Source organism: Mytilus galloprovincialis, chromosome 12 (assembly GCF_965363235.1).
Source record: "Mytilus galloprovincialis chromosome 12, xbMytGall1.hap1.1, whole genome shotgun sequence".
Taxonomy (NCBI): Eukaryota; Metazoa; Mollusca; class Bivalvia; order Mytilida; family Mytilidae; genus Mytilus; species Mytilus galloprovincialis.
The window spans coordinates 47484288-47504974 of NC_134849.1; the positions used below are offsets into that span (position 1 = coordinate 47484288).

Here is a 20687-nt window from a genome sequence, read left to right on the forward strand (position 1 = left end):
TGATAATAATACTTCTTTTATAGATGTTATAGTTAACAAATCTCGTTTCGAATATAAATCGTATTGCTTACATGAAATCTTATCTCATATCTAAACACAGCTGGTTTCAACGTTTGACTCTAATTCAAATAACTACGCATATATTGAAAGTAAATATTACCAGCTTGTAATTGCGTGCAAGGAAGTATTCAAATGATAATTAAGGTAGCTTGCGTCATAATAAATTATGCATCCTATGTAACATATCTCTATAGCAACTTTAAGATGCTAATGCTTATTCAACAGGTCAATTAATAAGCTATTGCGCATGTATATGCAAGGTGGCCATGGAAAGAACAGATGTATTCCGAATAACATCCGGTGTTCCGAAAGACTACGGACATCGTCCAATATATACTGCGTAAACCCTCAGGGGCAATGACTGGATACATTGATATTGTTCCGACGTTGAGAATAGTTCTCGTAGGTATTAAACATTTAATAGGTGTATAAAATTTGAAATGAGTAACAATCTTTTCGACGGTCATATCCTTAACCTTTTATAACTAAAATCTAACAGGTATCATAAAATAATAAAATGCAACAATGGTCTTTAAAAAGATATCAAGATATCAATATGGCAAATGAAAACCATACACCAAAGAGAGAGAGACTATCCCATTAGGAAATCATAATAAATAAACAAACAGATGAAAAAAACAAATATTGAGGACCATGAACCCAACCAATAAACTGGCATTAAATCAGGTAATTCAGAAGGGTAAGCAGTAATATCTCTAAAGTGACATAACATTTCCTCATTCAAATATACGACATTGCTAGCTTCATTTCATTATTATGAATAAAAAGACAAATCATAAAAGATGTATGGTATTGGCAATAACTCATTTCTTCTTCTTTTTACACCAGAAACAACTACTTCTGTAGTTCTCTGCAAAAGAAAAAAAAAGAAGGGAAACATGCAGTTGCTTAAGTAAAGTTAAACAATCCAATATCCATTATGATGCTTATATGTGAGTCATATCGCTTTTTTTCTCCTATGCACTGTTCTATAAGTTTCTTTAATTACTTTGACTGGTGTTTATTTTTTTTTTTATATTGTTTCTATCATCATTGTTATTATATTATCTCTTGTTCAGCTGGCCATATGGTTTGATACTTTGTAATCCCATTATTAATTTTATTTGGATTGTACGGTTAATTAACTCGTCGGAATTTAAATCTGGTAATCTATATGTCTCCTGCTTGTTTGTTGGTTTAGCTTGATTTTTATCTTTTATGTCGGTGTGCACATTTTGTTTATGGATGTGTTTGTATCACAACTACTGGGGGTTTCAAACAATACAATACCGGTCATACCTCTAATAATGTTAACACACTCGTGAAAGGGAATATCAGAAACTACGACCACAATAATAAAGCATAACTTCATTCAATGATGCTTAGAATTCAGTGGGTGTGGTGTTCGGATAAAACTTCTACAAAAGGTACAAAATATATGTCGATATCTAATTGTGAGTTAACATGTTTGGACTGTTGACGTAATGTAGCTGGATATTACTGGTGGCTGCAAAATTTTCATTTGTCACAGTTCTGGGGTAATACTTATCAAACCATTGCAATTACTTACATTGGATGCGCACGACTTCAAATTCCGTTCTAAACGAATCCCATTTCGTCCTCATTGATTTGTTCGACATAAACAGATTCTTTTGTATGATAATTTCGCAAAAAGTATAATAACAAAAATACTGAACTCCCGAGGAAAATTCAAAACGGAAAGTCCCTAAACAAATGATAAAACACATCAAAAGAAACGCATCAAACATTAAGCAAACGTTTGAAGATAACCCTAGTAGGATTCCAAAAAAAGAAATACAAAAATAGAGATAATGGTGTTGATTTCCTTCATTTCAATGGATAATTAAATTTATTATACTTCATGTCAAAATGCCAGATTTTGATTGGCTAATACGAGGGTGTTAATTTACTCTATTACCCTTCATGGAGACGCTTGATCAAGTGTGCGCTTTATTAACTACGACTCTATCCTATGGCAAATTCTCTATTACCCTTCACGGAGACGCTTGATCAAATGTGCGCTTTATTAAATACGACTCTATCCTATGGCAAATACTCTATTACCCTTCACGGAGACGCTTGATCAAATGTGCGCTTTATTAAATACGGATGGTTGTACAAGACGTCATAGTTTGTTACTTTGAATTTGAAATTTAATCGGCAGTAATAACAGAACATTCAGTATAATAAATTAAATAACACATAGCTGAGAGGGTGATAGAGCAGATTGTTACCCCTCGAAAAGACATTGTCAACCTTGGCTTCGCCGCGGTTGACAATGTTTTCTCGGGGTAACAATCTGCTCTATCACCCTCTCAGCTATGTGTTATTTATATAATGGTGTAAAACAAATGGATGGTTAAATATGGTGCAAAACAAATGGATGGTTAAATATGGTGTAAAACAAATGGATGGTTAAATATGGTGCAAAACAAATGGATGGTTAAATATGGTGTAAAACAAATGGATGGTTAAATATGGTGTAAAACAAATGGATGGTTAAATATGGTGCAAAACAAATGGATGGTTAAATATGGTGCAAAACAAATGGATGGTTAAATATGGTGTAAAACAAATGGATGGTTAAATATGGTGCAAAACAAATGGATGGTTAAATATGGTGTAAAACAAATGGATGGTCAAATATGGTGTAAAACAAATAACACAAGATACATACGACATTTGCTTCCGTAGTATCCGTTAATGCAATTACAGGAAAAGGACGATCCTGTATATGTGCAAGAACCACCATTGTTACATGGATTTGTAGAACAGGGAGTGTCTGAAAGAATTGATAATACTATTTATATTCAGTTAAAATATATTTGGTAGATATGGTTTTTAACTCTCATCATTATTGGCTATTTTGTTGATGCCGGTTTTTATTGGTGAAAATAGTTTTAAATAATTGACGTTTTTCCAGTCGTCTTTTCCTTATTTGATCAGGCTTCTTTTTTATATTCGAATTTTCATCGCTCCATGGTCATTTCTAATAATTGGCATGATTGATAACTGATCGTCACCATTCGTAATAAAATCATAAAATTTTACAAATTCAATTACAAATGTTTTAAATATAATGTAACACATTTCATACTTATTGCTTTAATATAATGGTGAAAGTGATAACTTTTTACTTGTTGACCTGGAAATATACCATCGATTACTTACATTCACAGTGCGGCCCATAAAATCCATCCTCACAATTACATCTATAACCACCATTATCGTTACGACATACTCCATCGTTGTCACAGGTTACATTGTGACATGGATCATCTAAAGAAACAACACAAATGCTTCAGTCGGAATGCGCAATTGATATAGTAAAATTGGTACTGTTATTGTAATTACAGATGCAAAAGTATATCTGACAATTATGTTTAATAGTTTATTTCAAACCAAAAGCAATACAGCTTATAGGTATATCATAAATATGTACATGTATATCATAACAGAACATTTTAAATACAATAGGAGGCAAGACTACATAGTATAAATCATTCAGAAGATTGTCATGAAAATTTTATATCTGTGGCGTATTTCAGATATTTTCCTAAATTAGATAATTCCGAAACATTCTTTGTTGACAATAATTGAACTAATTTAAAAACAGATGCATTTGTATAATAATACCTTTTTATATACATTTTTCTAATATTGTCATATTTTGGACATTTTAAAATAAAATGAAACTCATCCTCGATGTCACCCTGGTTACATAAGATACATAATCTTTCATTTTTTGCTTTTTTAATGAATCTACCATATTCAATATTCAATTTGTGTGAACACAGTCTATACTTAGTTAAAAATCTAATACATTGTGGACATAAATTTTTTGTCAAATAAAACTGCAATTGAACATTATCCACAAGGTGTTTATAGATAGTACATTTTGATGATGAATCGAAAAACATATTTCTTTCTTGAAGAAAATGGTCAATAAGCCTTTGTTTGAATAAAATAATAAATGCTTCTTCGCATACAACATTCTGTGCATACCACACATGTCCAAAACCTAGGCTAAGTAACATACATTTAACATTATTAACCCATGATGACTTATTTCCTGATTCACACTCATCATAAATATCATTATATATAGCATTAAGAATACAATTTCTCGTCCGTAATAGACGAATCCAATATTTTAATATTTTTACTTTCCGAGATATCAATAAAGGAAATCTTCCCAACTCAGAATAAACCATTGCGGTAGCAGTGGATTTTTTAACAGTCAAAATATTTTTACAAAATTCTATATGAAGTTTTTCTATATCAGATGCATTATGAAAACCCCATATTTCACTTCCATATAATAAAACAGGTGATACATAGACATCAAATAAATACAATTTTGTTTGTACATTTAAACACATATGTTTAAATTTACCATACAACATTGATAAACATTTTCTGCCTTTGGCAGCAATATTTAACTGAGTTTGATTAAACTTTGCATTGTAATATAACATAACACCCAGATACAAATAATGATCAGCAACTTCAATAATTTCGCCATTATAAAACCATTTTTCATCGCTTCGTAATTTACCACCATTTCTGAAAACAACCACCTTAGTTTTGCTTGTGTTTACAATAAGTTTCCACTTTTTACAATAATTATGTAGTGAATTCAACATATTTTGCAACCCATCAATAGTTTCGGAAAATATAACAGTGTCATCTGCATACATCAATAAAAACAATGAAAGTTCTTTTATGTCTACTGGTAGACATAAGCTATTAATAAACTCATTTTCAAAATCATTTAAAAACATTGAAAATAGTATAGGTGATAATGGTTCCCCTTGCAATACTCCTTTTTCTACAGAAAATATGTCAGAAAACTCACCTTTAAATTTTACACAGCTCATAGAATTATCATATAAAGATTTAATAATTGAAAAAAGTTTACCACTAATACCACATTTTGCAAGCTTATAATATAAAAAATTTCTATTCAAGTTGTCAAAAGCACTTTTATAATCTATAAAACAACAATAAAGTTTTTTCTTCAATCCCAAATATTTAGTAATAATTGATTGTAAGGCAAAAATAGCATCAGTTGTGCCATGACCGGGTCGAAACCCAAACTGAGCATCAGTTAAAATGTCATTTTCGTTAGCCCACAATGTAAGCCTTTCATTAATAATAGTAGTAAAAAGTTTGCAGAAACAACTGCTTAGTGTTATACCTCTATAATTATCAGTAACATTTACATTATTTTTTTTATGCACTGGAATAAGTATTCCTTTACACCACTGTTTCGGCATATATCCAGTTTCAAAAATTACATTAAACAATTGCACAATTAAAGGTACGAGAATGTCTTTAAAATGTATAAAATACTCATTTAACAAATTGTCAGCACCTGGTGTAACATTTCAATAGTACATATATTCGTATTGAATAAGTCTGGTTGATACTGTATGTATGTAGACTTTTCGTTTTGCGTGCTCTCTAATTGTATTTATAATAATGCGATTTGACAAAACTTCTTGCTTTATTGATAAGTGTGACATTTCTGCCTTCGAAATGATTGCCAGAACACTGAATACGTAGATATGCAATATTATGAGGTTTCGTCGAATTACACAAGAATTTGAATCTTATGTCAATTACATGATATAGTTGTATAATATAATTTAAATGTTAAATACGTTCAACCACAAAATAATCAGGACATTTCATAAACAATTTATCAGCAAAGGTAGAATTAGCTATCACCGTATTGTAGTAGAAACTAGAAGACACCTGCAATTACTAAATTATTTATTGACTCCGTATACAGTTCAATATATTGGTAAATGAAGTCCCTTCTTTAGTGTTCGTTTAAACTATATTAATACAACAATTTTGTAACTTTCATAAAGACGAGTTCTTCAAGAAAGTAGTAAATTATATAAATCATCGCTTACGATTTCGATATCACTGCAGATTAGCTGTATTTACAAGATTTTTGTAAATGAAATTTATATCCTCGCCTCTCTCGTCAAACTTACCATAGCGTAAACATATAGGCTGGTTGTTGTATGCAGCGGTTACACATCTAGTTCGACCTCCACAAGGATTTGGCCAACAGGCAGATTTGTCCTTTAAGAAATTGAGGATAATATACATATTAAGGCACAGATTAAAAGTAGTAAACCGAGGGAAAAAAATCTTTAAAATATTTTTAATATCGAAATAAGTCTGAAGGAGTTGCATGTCTTGTATTTGCTCATTTTCAAGTAGAAGTGTTTAATGTCAGACAAAGTGCATTTCAAATCAGCCGTTTTGAATTTTGGTAATTAAACATTGTCATCATGCCAGAACAACATATTGATTAATCTGTCGGATACCTTATGTTATCATGCGTAAACGACACTTTGTAGTGGGAAATAATAACTGCTGAATTAATCATAAACAGTATTAGGTTACCGATGTTCAAATATCTTAAACTCTCTTATTCTAGGATTAAACAAATAAAAATTGTTTGTAGGGATGGTAAATGGATGCAACTTTGTGTCAGAGGAAAATATCTTTCACTCAAACTAATTAAATCGTTGATGTATCTATAGTAGTCTCGTTCAAGCATGAAGTTACTGTTATGGACTATTATACTTTACATAATTTCTGTTATAGATAAGTATGAGACTGGGGGTGTCATGATTGAGAGTTCGGAGAGGTCTTTTTGGGGCAATCATGACAACCCCAATGGGAGTTATTTGAGAAGAAAAGCCTTGACGTCTGCATTATATGATTAACATGCAATGTCAAAAATATACAAGTCCATATATAATACTAAATAGAAATGACAAACAATGCAATATTATTGCAGTAATGATTTTACTTGGGTAATATTGATAATTGTTTGGTTACTTATGAATTAAACTCTGTAGTGAAACTGCAAGTGCATTTGACGACTTGAAAATCTATATCTTGGCATGTGGTCCAGATATGTTTTTAATGATCGTATTCTGTTTTTTGTTGACGAAAATATCAAATATTCATTTGATTCCGGTATTATTTCAGATATGTAATCGTAACTTTTATTTGTTCCGTAAAATAAAAACCAACTTTAAGGTAATATGACTGATGATGCTTTTGATTCATTGTTTGAAATTTAGATGTTTCAGATATTAATTGTGTTCATAATAATGGTATTGAATAAAGTGTTTCATTTGAATAAAGTTAGTGTAATTAAATAAAACATCAATAATATCTACATTCAATTTGTATGACATATTGTTTTAGCTAAATAGGTTACTGAATAACAAGCCACATTACATTATACTGTAATATTTGTACTCAGAAAATTGAAATTGATGCTAATGAAGCAAAGATATTGTTCATAGTAAATAGAATATGTGTTCTTTGAATGGAAAACGATTAAAATGATCCGACATACTTGGGTATTGCATGAAGTAAATTCACAAAAATACTGAGCTCAAAACGGCAAGTCCTTAGTCAAATAGCAAAATCAAAAGCTCAACCACGTCAGACGAATGGATAACACCGATCATATTCCCGACTTAAGTTTAAGGAAAATGGTGGATTCAACCTGGTTTTATGGCTAGCTAAACCTCTCACTTGTATGACAGTCGCATCAAATATTCCATTACATTGACAACGATGTGAAAGCAAAACAAACAGATATATAAGGTAAAAATGTCAAAAAAGATGTACAGCAGTCAACATTGTGTAATAATCTTACTCACTATAAAAGCAATCAAACATGTAACAAAGACGAACAAAAAGCCATACAGGCAAAGCACATTAGCAAATTTACGACAAGAATACAAAAATTTACCATAGCACAATAAGACAATGGAGGGATGAGTAAGTACAGAGCCATGTCATATATGTTTCAAAGAAACATAAAAAGGCATATAGACAAAACACATTTGCAAAGATTAAACTTTTAAGATTAGAATAAAAAAATGTACAATAACACAATAACATAATGACGGGATGTTTAAGTACAGAGCCACGTCATACGCATCAAAGAAACATAATAACGTATATTAACAAAGCACATTACCAAAAAATGAAAGACAAGAATACAAAAATTGTGTGTGTCTAACGGTACTTTTAGCAATCGAACACAAGAAAATTACCAAATGCCATCTAGAAAATTAATGCAAATGCGTCAACAAAAAACAGCCTATACAATATATAAAGCTCTAAATCAACCCCAATCTATAAAGAAAACTGGTATTCTACTAGTTTAAAGTAAAAAAAAATATTTTTATAATAGTATTTCATCTGAACAATGATTGAAAACAACGCGTTTAATAAGTATATGCGTACGAAGCGCTTTTCTGGATTTACCTACATCAGTAACGCTCAAAGCCAAACATTTGAAATCCGAAGATGTATAAGTAACTAAACCGTTGAAGAGCTATATGACAAAAATACCTAAAATAACTAGCCAAATTCATCTAAAATCAACCTTGCCTGAGGGAGTTGAAACCTTAATTTCAAATTTATAAACGGACAATTTAGAGACCAAGCTTAAAAAGCTTACAACACAAAGATATGAAGACAGAAACAGTAGGAATGACATCACAGTTTTCAACATATGACTTAATTGATCAAAGTAAGAGTATGTAATAATTACAAGTAGTTATCAAAGGTACAAGGCTTATAATTCAATACGCCAGACGCGCGTTTTGTCTACATAAGACTGATCAGTGACGCTCAGATCAAAATAGGTTTATTTCATATCGGTTGAGAATAAGATTCTCTTATTGGATGAAAAGGGGTCACATGAGATTCATTATTCTTCAGTAATAAATTCCATCGGTCATTAACAGAAAAAAACGGACCAGAAAACCAGTCGTTAACGAACTTTTACATGATAATGACCGGTGGGGCGTGGTTTCCGTCTGATAATTAGTTTATTGAATATAATGCACATTTGTACCCATATGGGTTGAAGGCATACATAAATCAACATAGTAATTTTACAATACATCATACAGAAAAAAAACAACAAAAGAACCAAACATTATATACATATATGTATCTATCATGCAGTTGTTGAGTCCACCCTCCTCAGTGACCATGACTTTTTAACAAATGAAGCAGCATACTGCATAATTGACGGACAAGAAAGACATAATGACAGTTGGTGCGTGGTTTCCGTCTGATAATGACCGTTGGGGCGTGATGTCTCTGTTAGTGACCGATGGGGCGTGGTTTCTCTTTTTAGAGAGATGTACCTTTTAAGATAAGATAAGATAAGAAAACTTTATTTTGATTCGGCATAATTACAAAAAGGCAACACAAGCTCTAAGGAGCTTTTGACCGAATATAAAAACAAATAAATAACAGTGCATTTTGACATTAAAAACAACCTGTAATACAAAGTTAAAATCTCACATACATAGCTTGCAATAAAAAAAGCAACAAATTTTAAAATGAAGTAAAGCCATGCTTGACCAGAGCAACCCAAAGCAGCATAAATAACAGCAGCTCAAGAATTATCTGCAAGCAGAACAGCGACATTCCAAACCGTTCCAGGACTGAACAAGACTTTATAAAACATGTTCCTGTTTTTATATATGATTATATTTAAGTTGTTGAATTGTTTATTATATGTTTTCGTTAATTATAAAAATTAAAGATACCTTGATTAATAAGTATTTATATACTGAAAAATTGCACTAAAATGAATGGCAGTATTACTACGACTGGTCTTCACTATTTGCCATAGAAATCAAATAACTACTCGAGTTCGCTGTAGGCATTTTGAATTTATGAGAATTTTCCAAAACATGGTTTCTCAATGAAATAAACATAATAGTTCTTGAAAAACTGGTCATTATCGTGATACATGGACTGCCCGTAGGGCATTGGTATTGACTGCGACAGCTATAATGACCTCGCCTTCGGCTCAGTCATTATCACTATCTAAGTCAATACCACTGTCCTGTGGGCAGTCCATATATCACGATAATGACCAGTTTTTCAAGAACTATTATATAAGTAAAGCCAAACAAATACAAAGATGAAAAGTATTAGGGATCCAAAATTCAAAAAAGTTATAAACTCGATAGAAAGAGGAGTACCATTTTTCATTTTTCTTGGCAATAACAAAATGAGACGCCAACGATTTTTAAAGCTACATGCACGACAAAAAACGAGTGGAGGGGTGAAAAAATAACATTTATCTGCATAGTTCAAGAAAGAAAAATTAACACTTAATTATTGAATAAATATTAAAACGGGTATTAAAGTGGTACCTAATACCTTGACTAAATTAGTTTTGGCTCGTTTAATTTTCATAAAATTTTGACAAAATATCTACTTTGACACTTTGACAAAAATATAAAAATTTCAAAAACGTTGAACCACACACTTTATCGGAAAAAATTCATTGGATGTATTGCAGTTTGACAAACACTAGTTTTGATCATTGAGAAGCTTAACATAAAATTTTCTTTAAAACAACGTGATTAAAACGTTTAACTGATTTTTACAGAGTTATCTCTCTGTAGTGTTGGTTACCACCTTAAAAATATGCATTTACATTTTCTTTTGTCATTAACTACGGTCTACAAAACATCAATTCATATTTGTTAATAGTTTTGTAGACGCCGAATCCTACCTGTGTCCATCTGTTAATTTCTGTAAAACTGTATCCAGATACATTCGATAGTTGGTCCCCTGGGTATGAAACAGTTAACGATTCACACACCAGTGTTTCCGTTCTGAAGTTTACAGAATTGCAGCCATTGTGTGACATGCATTCCTTTACACACATTTTAGGTCCTATATTTTTATAAGATATCATAACATACGTGTCCATGTGATTATGGTTTTGGAATGAACCACCAGTTATCAAGTGACACGAACATGTATATAAATGAAAAAACAAATTATTAATATTTTGCCCATTTTTCCAAAAATTGTTACGCCTTATCCGAATTAACGGTATCCAATGTTCTAAAATAGTTTTTCATGACCACATTTTCATTTCAAAATTGCTAGATAAACTATAAAAAATGTAAACTACTGATCGATGGAACACCAAAGAGGTCAATCTTACAACGTTCCAATTCCTAACTTATAGTTATATGTCATTCCGAAGTTCCGAAATTTCAACTATACATTTGTTCATTTCTTTCAAAATTAAAATAGTGCAATTCGATATATAATGTCACAAAACTGCAACTCTAGCTGGGACTAGGTTATTGGATAGATAATGTAACAGAACTGCAACTCTAGCTGGAACTATGTTATTGGAAATTATAATTAAAGTGAGGTTCAATACTTACAACATGCAAAATCAGTAAACTTGAAATTTGCAACATGTTGATAAATGTGTCGCATTTCTATTATTAAAAAAGTGTACTTTTCCGGTTTCTGAAGTAAATCGGAATACTTTGTTTGATCTGAAAATTATCCACAGCAATATTAGTGTTTCATTATTCAATATTTAACATACATGTAATTACGATGATCGTTATATATAAACGTACTTTGACTTCAGATATCGATGATGCTCCGTCAAAATTGCGTCTCTATGGATTGATCGATTGTGCATTAACTGGGGTCACTGAAGACAAGCTATTTTTCAGGTATGCCAAGGACGGATTAAGTACTGGATGTAATCATGTGCAGTCCTTGGTAAAGCTAAATGATTCTGCAACTTGTCAGTGAATGACATTACAGTGGCGGATCCAGAGGAGGGTTCCGGCGGTTGGAACATAATTGCTTTTTTGTGGAATTAAGAAAACTTAAAAATATTGACAAATCAAGCGAATCACACCTGAATAACACGATACAGTTTTCTGTTGTTCGGGAAAGTATGAATCGGCATAAATTTCGTTCTAAAATGGCGTCCTTTCAAAGAGCTTTCAATGCTCGAAAATAAGTGAGAACATTCTTTGATTCTTGAGCACGAGTAAAAACGTTAATATTTCAGATAAAACAAAGCTTCCTGAAACTAATTAAAAGAGAAAGGGTAGACAAATTTCCTCCAAAAAAATAAATCATACCAGGGGTTGAAGTCATAAAAATTTTCTCCGTGCTCGGTGCACAAAAATCATGCTCGAAACATAAAATCCAACATTTTGATTGGTTGATTTTGGAGTACGAGTACAAAAACGTTTTATGACCACAAGGCCAGAACTACTAAAAATATTGAAAAATATTGCACTTATTTAAAACTGCAAGTGTATCTAAATACCATCTCAACAGTACACGTGAAATTTTATGTTATTATCAAAACAACATGAACAAATGAAAACTACCTGACGTACACACTAGAATCATTCAATATACCAAATATAGTATCTGTCAAAATAACAAAACCATGAAAACAACGTTGCATGAACTATGAATTGAGGAAAAAGTCTGAAATTTTTCAGACCTTATAACCATTCCATACACCAAATATAGTTTGTCTTTCCTTATGGTATCCGAGATCTAGGTTTGATCTCGCAAATTTAATCTTGATCTCTGAGACATGAAATGAGGTCAAGGTCAGGTGTACTTTGTCTTAAGGACATTCAAATCTTAAAGGGATACTTTATACTAGTATACTAGTATACCACAATGACATTTATTGCATAGCAATATAATATTTCCCACAGAAAGTAACCAAAAGTAAGCGTGCCATAAATTCCAATATTGCACTAGTGCAATAAATCTTCAAAATTCATGACGTCATCAACGACAAAATCTTAGTTTAAACCAATTTTTACTTTCAAATATTATATTGCTATACAATAAAAGGGTTATTGCATGAATATTGGGGAATATTGTCCCTCGTAGAACATATATTGTACTCGCAAGCTCGTGTAATATAACATTCTACTCGGGACAATATTCCCCAATATTTATGTAATAACCCTATAATATTAAGGGCATACTATATAGTTACAGGGGAGGTAATGACGTTGCTAACATAAAATGCTTTTTTCGCGACGGTTAACTGTAACATATCGGCAAAAGATGATTTTCGACTGATTTTTATCATTCAAACTGATTTAATTTCAAAACGAGTGCATGGACCCCTATTTTCAAAAACGAAGTTTTGTTTCATTTTGCAGGGAGATTATGTGGACCAAATTTTATAAAACTGTAAATAGTGTAATTTTTTTAATTTTGATAAATCTACACCAAAAATGACGTTTTTTCTCAATTCATCATGTTCATGACCATTTGATAAATATGAGTTATTTCTGAATAAAAAATGCATAAATTTTTAGGAAACTTATAAAATACAGAAATTACAAATTATTTAACAAAAAACAATTTGTGTTTATCTTTTAAAACAAAAAAGTTATGTCTTTCTTTCGGAAGGTAAAATAATCCGAATTTTGAGCAAATATACAAAATTTCGACCTCATTTAACTCAAAAAGTGGCACATGAAGGTATATTTTTTATTACATATTTGATTTAATCAGGAAAAAGAAAGCCTATATGGAAATTTTCATCAAACTTTAAATACAGGGTCAAAACTGTATCGTATGCCCTTAATTATCCTTTTACTCATTACTCATAACTGCATAATAAGTGAGGCTTCTTTTATTCTAGCATCACCGATAATTCTTTTACTGTTATCGTATTTAAAATGTAATGGAACAAATAATTCAGTAACAATAGCTGACACTATTTTTTATTGGTAACAAAATGATCTTTCAATAAATTAAAACATCAACACTTAGATTAATATATATATGTCAAAGTAATAAATTCATTCTTGCAACGTAGACTAACAGATGTGATAAATAGTTGTATATCAATGGAGTTTATGCAGAATGGATACGTCAGCTTTTATATATTTAACGGACAAACGGCTTCAAGATGAATGGCTTTCGTTTAGCCTGAACGTTTCTTATATATTTCTGGGAACTTTGACCTAAAACCGCTAAGTTTGTCTGGAGATTGTTTCAGGTTGGATGACATACAAGTTCCACAACAGTTAATCCCAATAACCACGTCTTCTGTTAATAGTGTAGAACCTCTTCTCCTAATACAAAATCTTCCTGAGGTTAAGTTGTTGATTTTTTGACATCCATTAGCTTGTGGTGCATCGCCCCATGGGCAATCTGAAAAAAAGGATTATCACAACGATGAACATTTGTTTATCTCAACTATTTCAAAAATTAATTCCTGTATACATGTATGGCCGATAAAAGGAGAATTGGGGGAATACGTCAGTGATATTCAGCATCACAGACGTTACACACGTTAATGCGTCAATACTGTGTATTCTACAAGTCCACACTAAGAAACAGTTTTTCTATAAAATCACAACAGTTAAGATATATAAAATGTATATCCATAGACAGGTAAATACTATTTCGAAAAAAATTGCAAATTGTTTTATCATACTTTACTATAGTCTGAAATAAGGACCACATATTGACAAAACGTCAAAAATATGCGTGTCAGACGTAACAGACTATACACATAATAACTTTAGCAGGGGTGTTTGTGTTCTTCAAAACATTGTTATATCCACGAAAATTCGAATGAATGATATGCTTTATATATAAAGTATTGCAATATTACTGAATATGCGTTCCTGTAACGATCAACGCTATTTTTCGGTAAAAACAAATAGTGGTCATTATGGTCAGATTTTGGAAAATGTTAAGTTATCAAAATTTATAGGTTTTTTAAAAATATAAGATTAAATGATATTTCGTTTGTGTAAATTATGCTCACAAAAGTACATACATAGACCATATCAGAATCGAATTTTTGCAGTACTCACACTTCATATAAAAATGCAACGGCTTCTGGCAAATGTCTTGCAAGATGTCCAATGTCGGATTTTGCCGCTTTTTACAAATAAATTGGCATTTGCGAAGCTATTCATTCAAAAATTAGATTAGTTGCATGCTTCATAGTGCTTCAAAGAAATAAAATGTCTTGCAAGTTTAATTTGCCCACTGGACGATTTTCATACGTTTTCAACGTTGTCTATTCGGGGTACGCTATTTATGGTGGATCATCCGTATATTTCCTCAGACAGAATTTTCTTGATGGTCAGATACTATCAATAAGACCACGAAGTATTAAAAACAAGAATGTGTCCAAAGTACACGGATGTCCCACTCGCACTATCCTTTTCCATGTTCCATGGACCGTGAAATTGGGTAATTATCTAATTTGGCATTAAAATTAGAAAGATCATATCATAAGCAACAAGTGTACTAAGTTTCAAGTTGATTGGACTTCAGCTTCATCAAAAACTACCTTGACCAAAAACTTTAACCTGAAACTCCCACTTCCATTTTCTATGTTCAGTGGACCGTGAAATTGGGGTCAAAAGTCTAATTTGGCTTAAAAATTAGAAAGATCATCTCATAAGCAACAAGTGTACTAAGTTTCAAGTTGATTGGACTTCAGCTTCATCAAAAACTACCTTGACCAAAAACTTTAACCTGGACGGACGAACGGAACCACAGACGGACGGACGAATGGAGCCACAGACTGGGGTTGTTCGTTTAGATGAGTATCTTAAATTGTGAAAAGTTAGTAGCATGAGAAGATAAAAAAAAATCCTCTTTTTCAAATTTTCAAATTTGGGAAGCGTAAAACTTCGATTTTTTTTTTTTATTTCTCTGCAATAAGATTCATATGTATAGAACTTGAAAGTAAAAATGAAATTGGGCCTAAATATATGAGATGAATTATAATTAACTTTTATTTCTGACAATCGTTTCATTTTTTAATCTAATTGTACCGCTATTAGTAAATTGAATTTTATAAGCAAGAACCGTTTAACTTGTAATTCCCGACAATTTTTTTTTTATAGTAAAGCAAAATATATATCTTCCTCCTTCTCGGATCTAAATGGGGAAACATTGCATTTTATTACGTTTTATGTCAATTGGTCTCTGATAGAGAGTTGTCTCATTGGCACTCATCATACCGTATATATCTTCTCATTTCATATAGATCTATGCATTACCCAAATACGATATATTTTGTTGTTTGTTACTTACGTTACTTTCAGTGGGAAATATTTCATGCATATTCAGTACAACTAATCATTAAGAAGTATTCATACTGATATGCAAAACAAAAATTACAAGCGAAATAAAAAAACTTATCCCAAATAATCATTAATCGCCGTAAAACGTAAGAAATTGACGTTACCATTTCAGACGCAATATCGTTCTTAACGTCCACAACATTTAACATAAACAAACTAGAAATCTTTTTGTGTATATAATTAAAATACTTTCGTATTAATTTGACCTATTGAAACAATGTCTACTTTTTTTTGGGTCATTTTATGTGTTATTTATAGTTAAATCACGTCTCTTTATTTTTGATATATACCAGCTTTGATAATTGTTTGGTCTGACTATAAATTTTCACTCCTGTTCTCGTACTTAAATATTTCTGTTCTCCATTACTGTACAAAATTATATTCATTTACCAAAGTGCATTATTCTACTTGGCGGCATTTTGTTCCAAGTTATGGTTGTCTTTCTAAATTTTTTACAATCTCGCCCCTCATTTTATTTATTGTGTTTCTACATTGAGCTATAGGTCAAAATTATTCGTTCAGTGTATATTCACTTTTTGTGTTCATTTGTCTTTTGATTGAGATAAGCCATTTCAATTACTATTTTATAGTGTGTTTTTCTATCTTGTAATGTAACACTATTGTTTCAGGTAAGGGTGAAGGTTGCTACCTATAAAGGGCATACTATAAGATATATGGTTCGCTACTGACCCCATACGGATCCATAGAGGGTTAGTAAAATTCATCGGGGGGAGGAGGAGGCCGGACGCCGAATCCCCTATGGATTTTAATCACCCTCTGCTATGGTCTGTTTGGGGTCAGTAGTTAACCTTATAACGAATTTATCGCACGCTGGACTTTTTCTGCTGTTATGTTGAAAAATAAACAATGAAACACAACAACATCGATAGATGACGTCACCATTAACGCGTCATGAAACCCCTACGAAATCTACCTTACCCCATACGGTCTCATAGGAGGTCACCCGTTACGGCGTTAAACCAATCACAACGTGATTTTTTACCCGCGGTGCGATAAGATACAGTTACAGGGGAAGTAATGACGTTCCTAACGTCAAACGTTATTTTCGCGACGTCAAACTGTGACATATCGGGAAAAGATGCATTTTTTTGACTGATTTTTTTTATCATTCAAACTGATTTAATTTGAAAACGAGTGCATGGACCCCTATTTTTTAAAACGACATTTTGTTTCATTTTGCAAAGAGATTATGTGGACCAAATTTCATAAAACTGTAAATAGTGCAATTTTTTTAATTTTGATAAATCTACACCAAAAATGACGTTTTTTTTCTCAATTCATGACCATTTGGTAAATATGAGTTATTTCTGAATAAAAAGTGCATACATTTTACGATACTTATAAAGTACAGATATTACAAATTATTTAACAAAAAACAATTTGTGTTTATCTTTTAAAACAAAAAAGTTATGTCTGTCTTTCGAAAGGAAAAATACGGCCACAAATCTGAATTTTGAGCAAATATACAAAAGGAGTAGGTTCAGTAAGGCCCCTTTTTGGCCTCAAAATATAGCAGTTTTAGAAAATTGTGAAAATGTAATCGTTTAGATATTCATTGCAAAGTAGAATGCCTCTGCTACATAAATATGGGCTGTTTTTGACAACACAATGCACATATATCGGGCACTAGCATCATTAAGTCATGCTAAATTACAGAAATCTTCACAATTGTAGCATTTTAGTTAAATTTTAGACGGTTTCCGTCTGAAATGAAGGTGGCCGCATTCGTGTTCATTCATAATATTGAAATGTAAGTTGTATTTGATGATAATACATAATATATATAAAGATTGAGGATGAACACGGATGCGGCCACTTTCATTTTTGACAAAAACCATCTGAAAAGTGACGATTTTTGGCATATTTGATGGATTTTTCATATTTAAGGTCAAGTAACAGTAAATGAACGCCGTCTAGCGGATTCCGCTAAATATTGCGACGTTTTGTACGAATTACGTCCCTTTGATCAGATTTTGCAATGTTAAAATTGTACCCGGCGACTTTTCGTTGGGACAATGTCAACGGTAAATTTGACCAGTTAGAACAAGTGTGAAAACTGTTGCTCACTACTGTGATGAGAAAAAACAGTGTGGTCTCGGAAGTATTCTATATGTAGTATATCAAAACTGTCCTTTCAAAAACCCTATATTCACTGGGAAAAGACATCGTCTAGCAGAAAATAAGCAGAAGGGGTGCAAGTTTAGGAGATTAATACTAAAGTTAAAACTTAGTATTGTACGGTAAGATTCTCCCATATTTTGAAAATTATCACACCAGTCGGAACAAGTAAAAATATTTTCAAATTAGAGAGAAGGAAATGAACCACATAAACTAATACTGGTCATAAATTCGCCGCCGCTGCTGTCAGTCAGTCATAGATGGCACTAAACTATAATACACTTAAATTAATTAACCTTGTTCACGGTTGGAACAATAGTTTAATATTCATACACAGTTTTTAGACTGTAACAAATGAAAAATAAGCAAAAATGATGTTTCACGATCATTAATCCATCGCTACATTTTGTAATCTAACGTTGTTTTTTGTTTTTGAACTGGTGCTTTCTTTCACGTCCGCAATTTCGATGTTACACAAATCTTTAAATAGATACATGTATAAATAGTATATGGTTTGAAGATTTATACAGGGCTTAGTATTCTAATAGTATTGATTCGTATGGTTGTCTCCTCAAAGGAAATTGTTATATATATGGGTAAAAATTAGCCGAATAAAAAAAATGTACCCTTGCTGAAAGTAGCATCTCAAATATACAATAGAACTGTTCTCAATTCTATTTCACTCATAAAACTTGAAGGTTGAGAACGACATTATATCGATCACCTCTATATCAAAGTACTACTATATATACCGACTGAAAAATATGCACAGTGTCACAGACTTTCAGTACCTAAAGTTAAATGTAAATCCCGTAAGTAGTCAGTACTTTAATATGACAGCAACCAGACAACAACACAAGGCCAAAAGAAAATTAAAGAGGAAAAGGCATCTTATGATATGCATTTGACGGGGATGGGGGTGGGGGCTGCAGGGGTCCTGATCCCGAAACCCGGACTTAAAAACATGAAATCCCGAGGTCCCGAATTTATAGAAATTTCGATCCCGCCATACCGAAATTCGAAAAAAGAATAGCCGGATCCATAAAGGATCAATCCTGAAATCCCGTGTTGAAAAACACCCGATCCCGGAGTCCTGTTTAAGGTCCCCCCTCATTTGTGAAGATGGACTAAATAACAAAACACAATATTACCAGTCATGTCTCAGCCTGTGTGCGATTGTTTTTTTCTTGTTTTTTTTCGGTTGGGGGGGGAGGGGGGGGGGGAGTTTGCAGACATATCAAACATAAATATGTACATCTGTTTTTATGTCATATGTCTCAACCTCCGTTAATTTGGTTTCCTCGGAAATGTTTTTACACGATTTATTTTCTGGAAAATACACTGTACTACAAAGACTACAAATGTCTTGAGAGAAAGCGAAATTCAGAGAGAGAAGCACAATAATTTATTGTCACACATAATCAGATCTCAAAGGGAGTTGCAGAATAAGGAATACTGGCGAATGTCAAAATTGAATAAAAAAGTGTGCAAAATTATAAAGAATAACAACGGAAAATAAAATAATTATTTAATATAATAGTGAAGACCATGTACAGAATTTTACAAAATCGTTAATTGAAGATTTTACAGAATAAGCGTTATATCTAAAGATAAAGAACATTTAGGTCCACACTTCATATGGACCCTTAAAAATCGTTGAATTATCTCGGTGTTGCTGGTCAGTAATGAATAAAAAATCACTGGTCAATTAAAGGTTGTTGTACATGTAAGTGATGCAATATATTCTTATTTTCCTGTTCCCCTTATGTAACTTCCAGTTTTATTAAAGTTTACATTCATCAAAGCCTTAGTTTAATTTAGTTTCCTGTCATTACTACCCCCCCCCCCCCCTTTTTTTATTTGTCGCATGTTGTGTATCATGTACAGATTCTATATATACTTCGAGCATACATACAAAATGTATGTACACTTATGAAACAATAACCATTTAGTAAACTTTTTAAACGTTTATGTAGACTTGTATACTATAAATTTTATACAGAACAAATAAGATATTAACAAAATGTCAGTTTGTCTGCGTGTTTTACTTGTTAACTTGAAGATGTATAAAAAACCACACGACACTCTTTCAAGAATGTGTAGAATCATTGATATAATGTTTGTTTATATATGCGATGTTAAGGATGTACTTAGGTGAGGTTTTGGAATTTGTGTCAAATGTTCGGACTCCTTAGGTTTTTTCCATACGATACAATGTAAAATATTTTGCCCCATAACACCCATTTATTTTTTCATATAACACTTAATAGCTCATGAAAGGTCATTTACCAAAATTTTAGAAGATTCTTAATTTTCTTTCTTTTCTTTTGAGACCCAATAATACCAATGCAAATATAAGGTAAAAGGCCATGTCAGCCTTTTCCCGCCATATTTTAAATCTCAAATATCTCGAAAAGGAGGTCCATGACCTATCAATATTTTTAGCTTATTTTTATC

At 31.9% G+C, this 20687-nt stretch overlaps 2 protein-coding genes across 2 annotated transcripts in view; both read right to left on the reverse strand.

Moving 5' to 3' along the window:
- Nucleotides 1-859: 859 nt before the first annotated feature.
- On the reverse strand, nt 860-10946 carry LOC143055388 (uncharacterized). The gene is made up of 5 exons (XM_076228520.1): nt 10682-10946; nt 6090-6180; nt 3253-3360; nt 2759-2863; nt 860-931 (listed from the first exon to the last, which is right to left on the reverse strand). Exons 1-5 carry the CDS (start codon nt 10880-10882, stop codon nt 885-887), a joined length of 552 nt encoding a protein of 183 aa, XP_076084635.1. The 5' UTR covers nt 10883-10946; the 3' UTR covers nt 860-884.
- Nucleotides 10947-13678: 2732 nt separating this feature from the next.
- The window catches only part of LOC143054016 (uncharacterized), a 37085-nt gene continuing 30076 nt past the window's right edge, over nt 13679-20687 (reverse strand). The window contains exon 4 of the mRNA XM_076226862.1: nt 13679-14133. Within this exon, the coding sequence (XP_076082977.1) occupies nt 13904-14133 (230 nt within the window). The 3' untranslated portion in view covers nt 13679-13903. The remainder of the gene's footprint in view (nt 14134-20687) is intronic.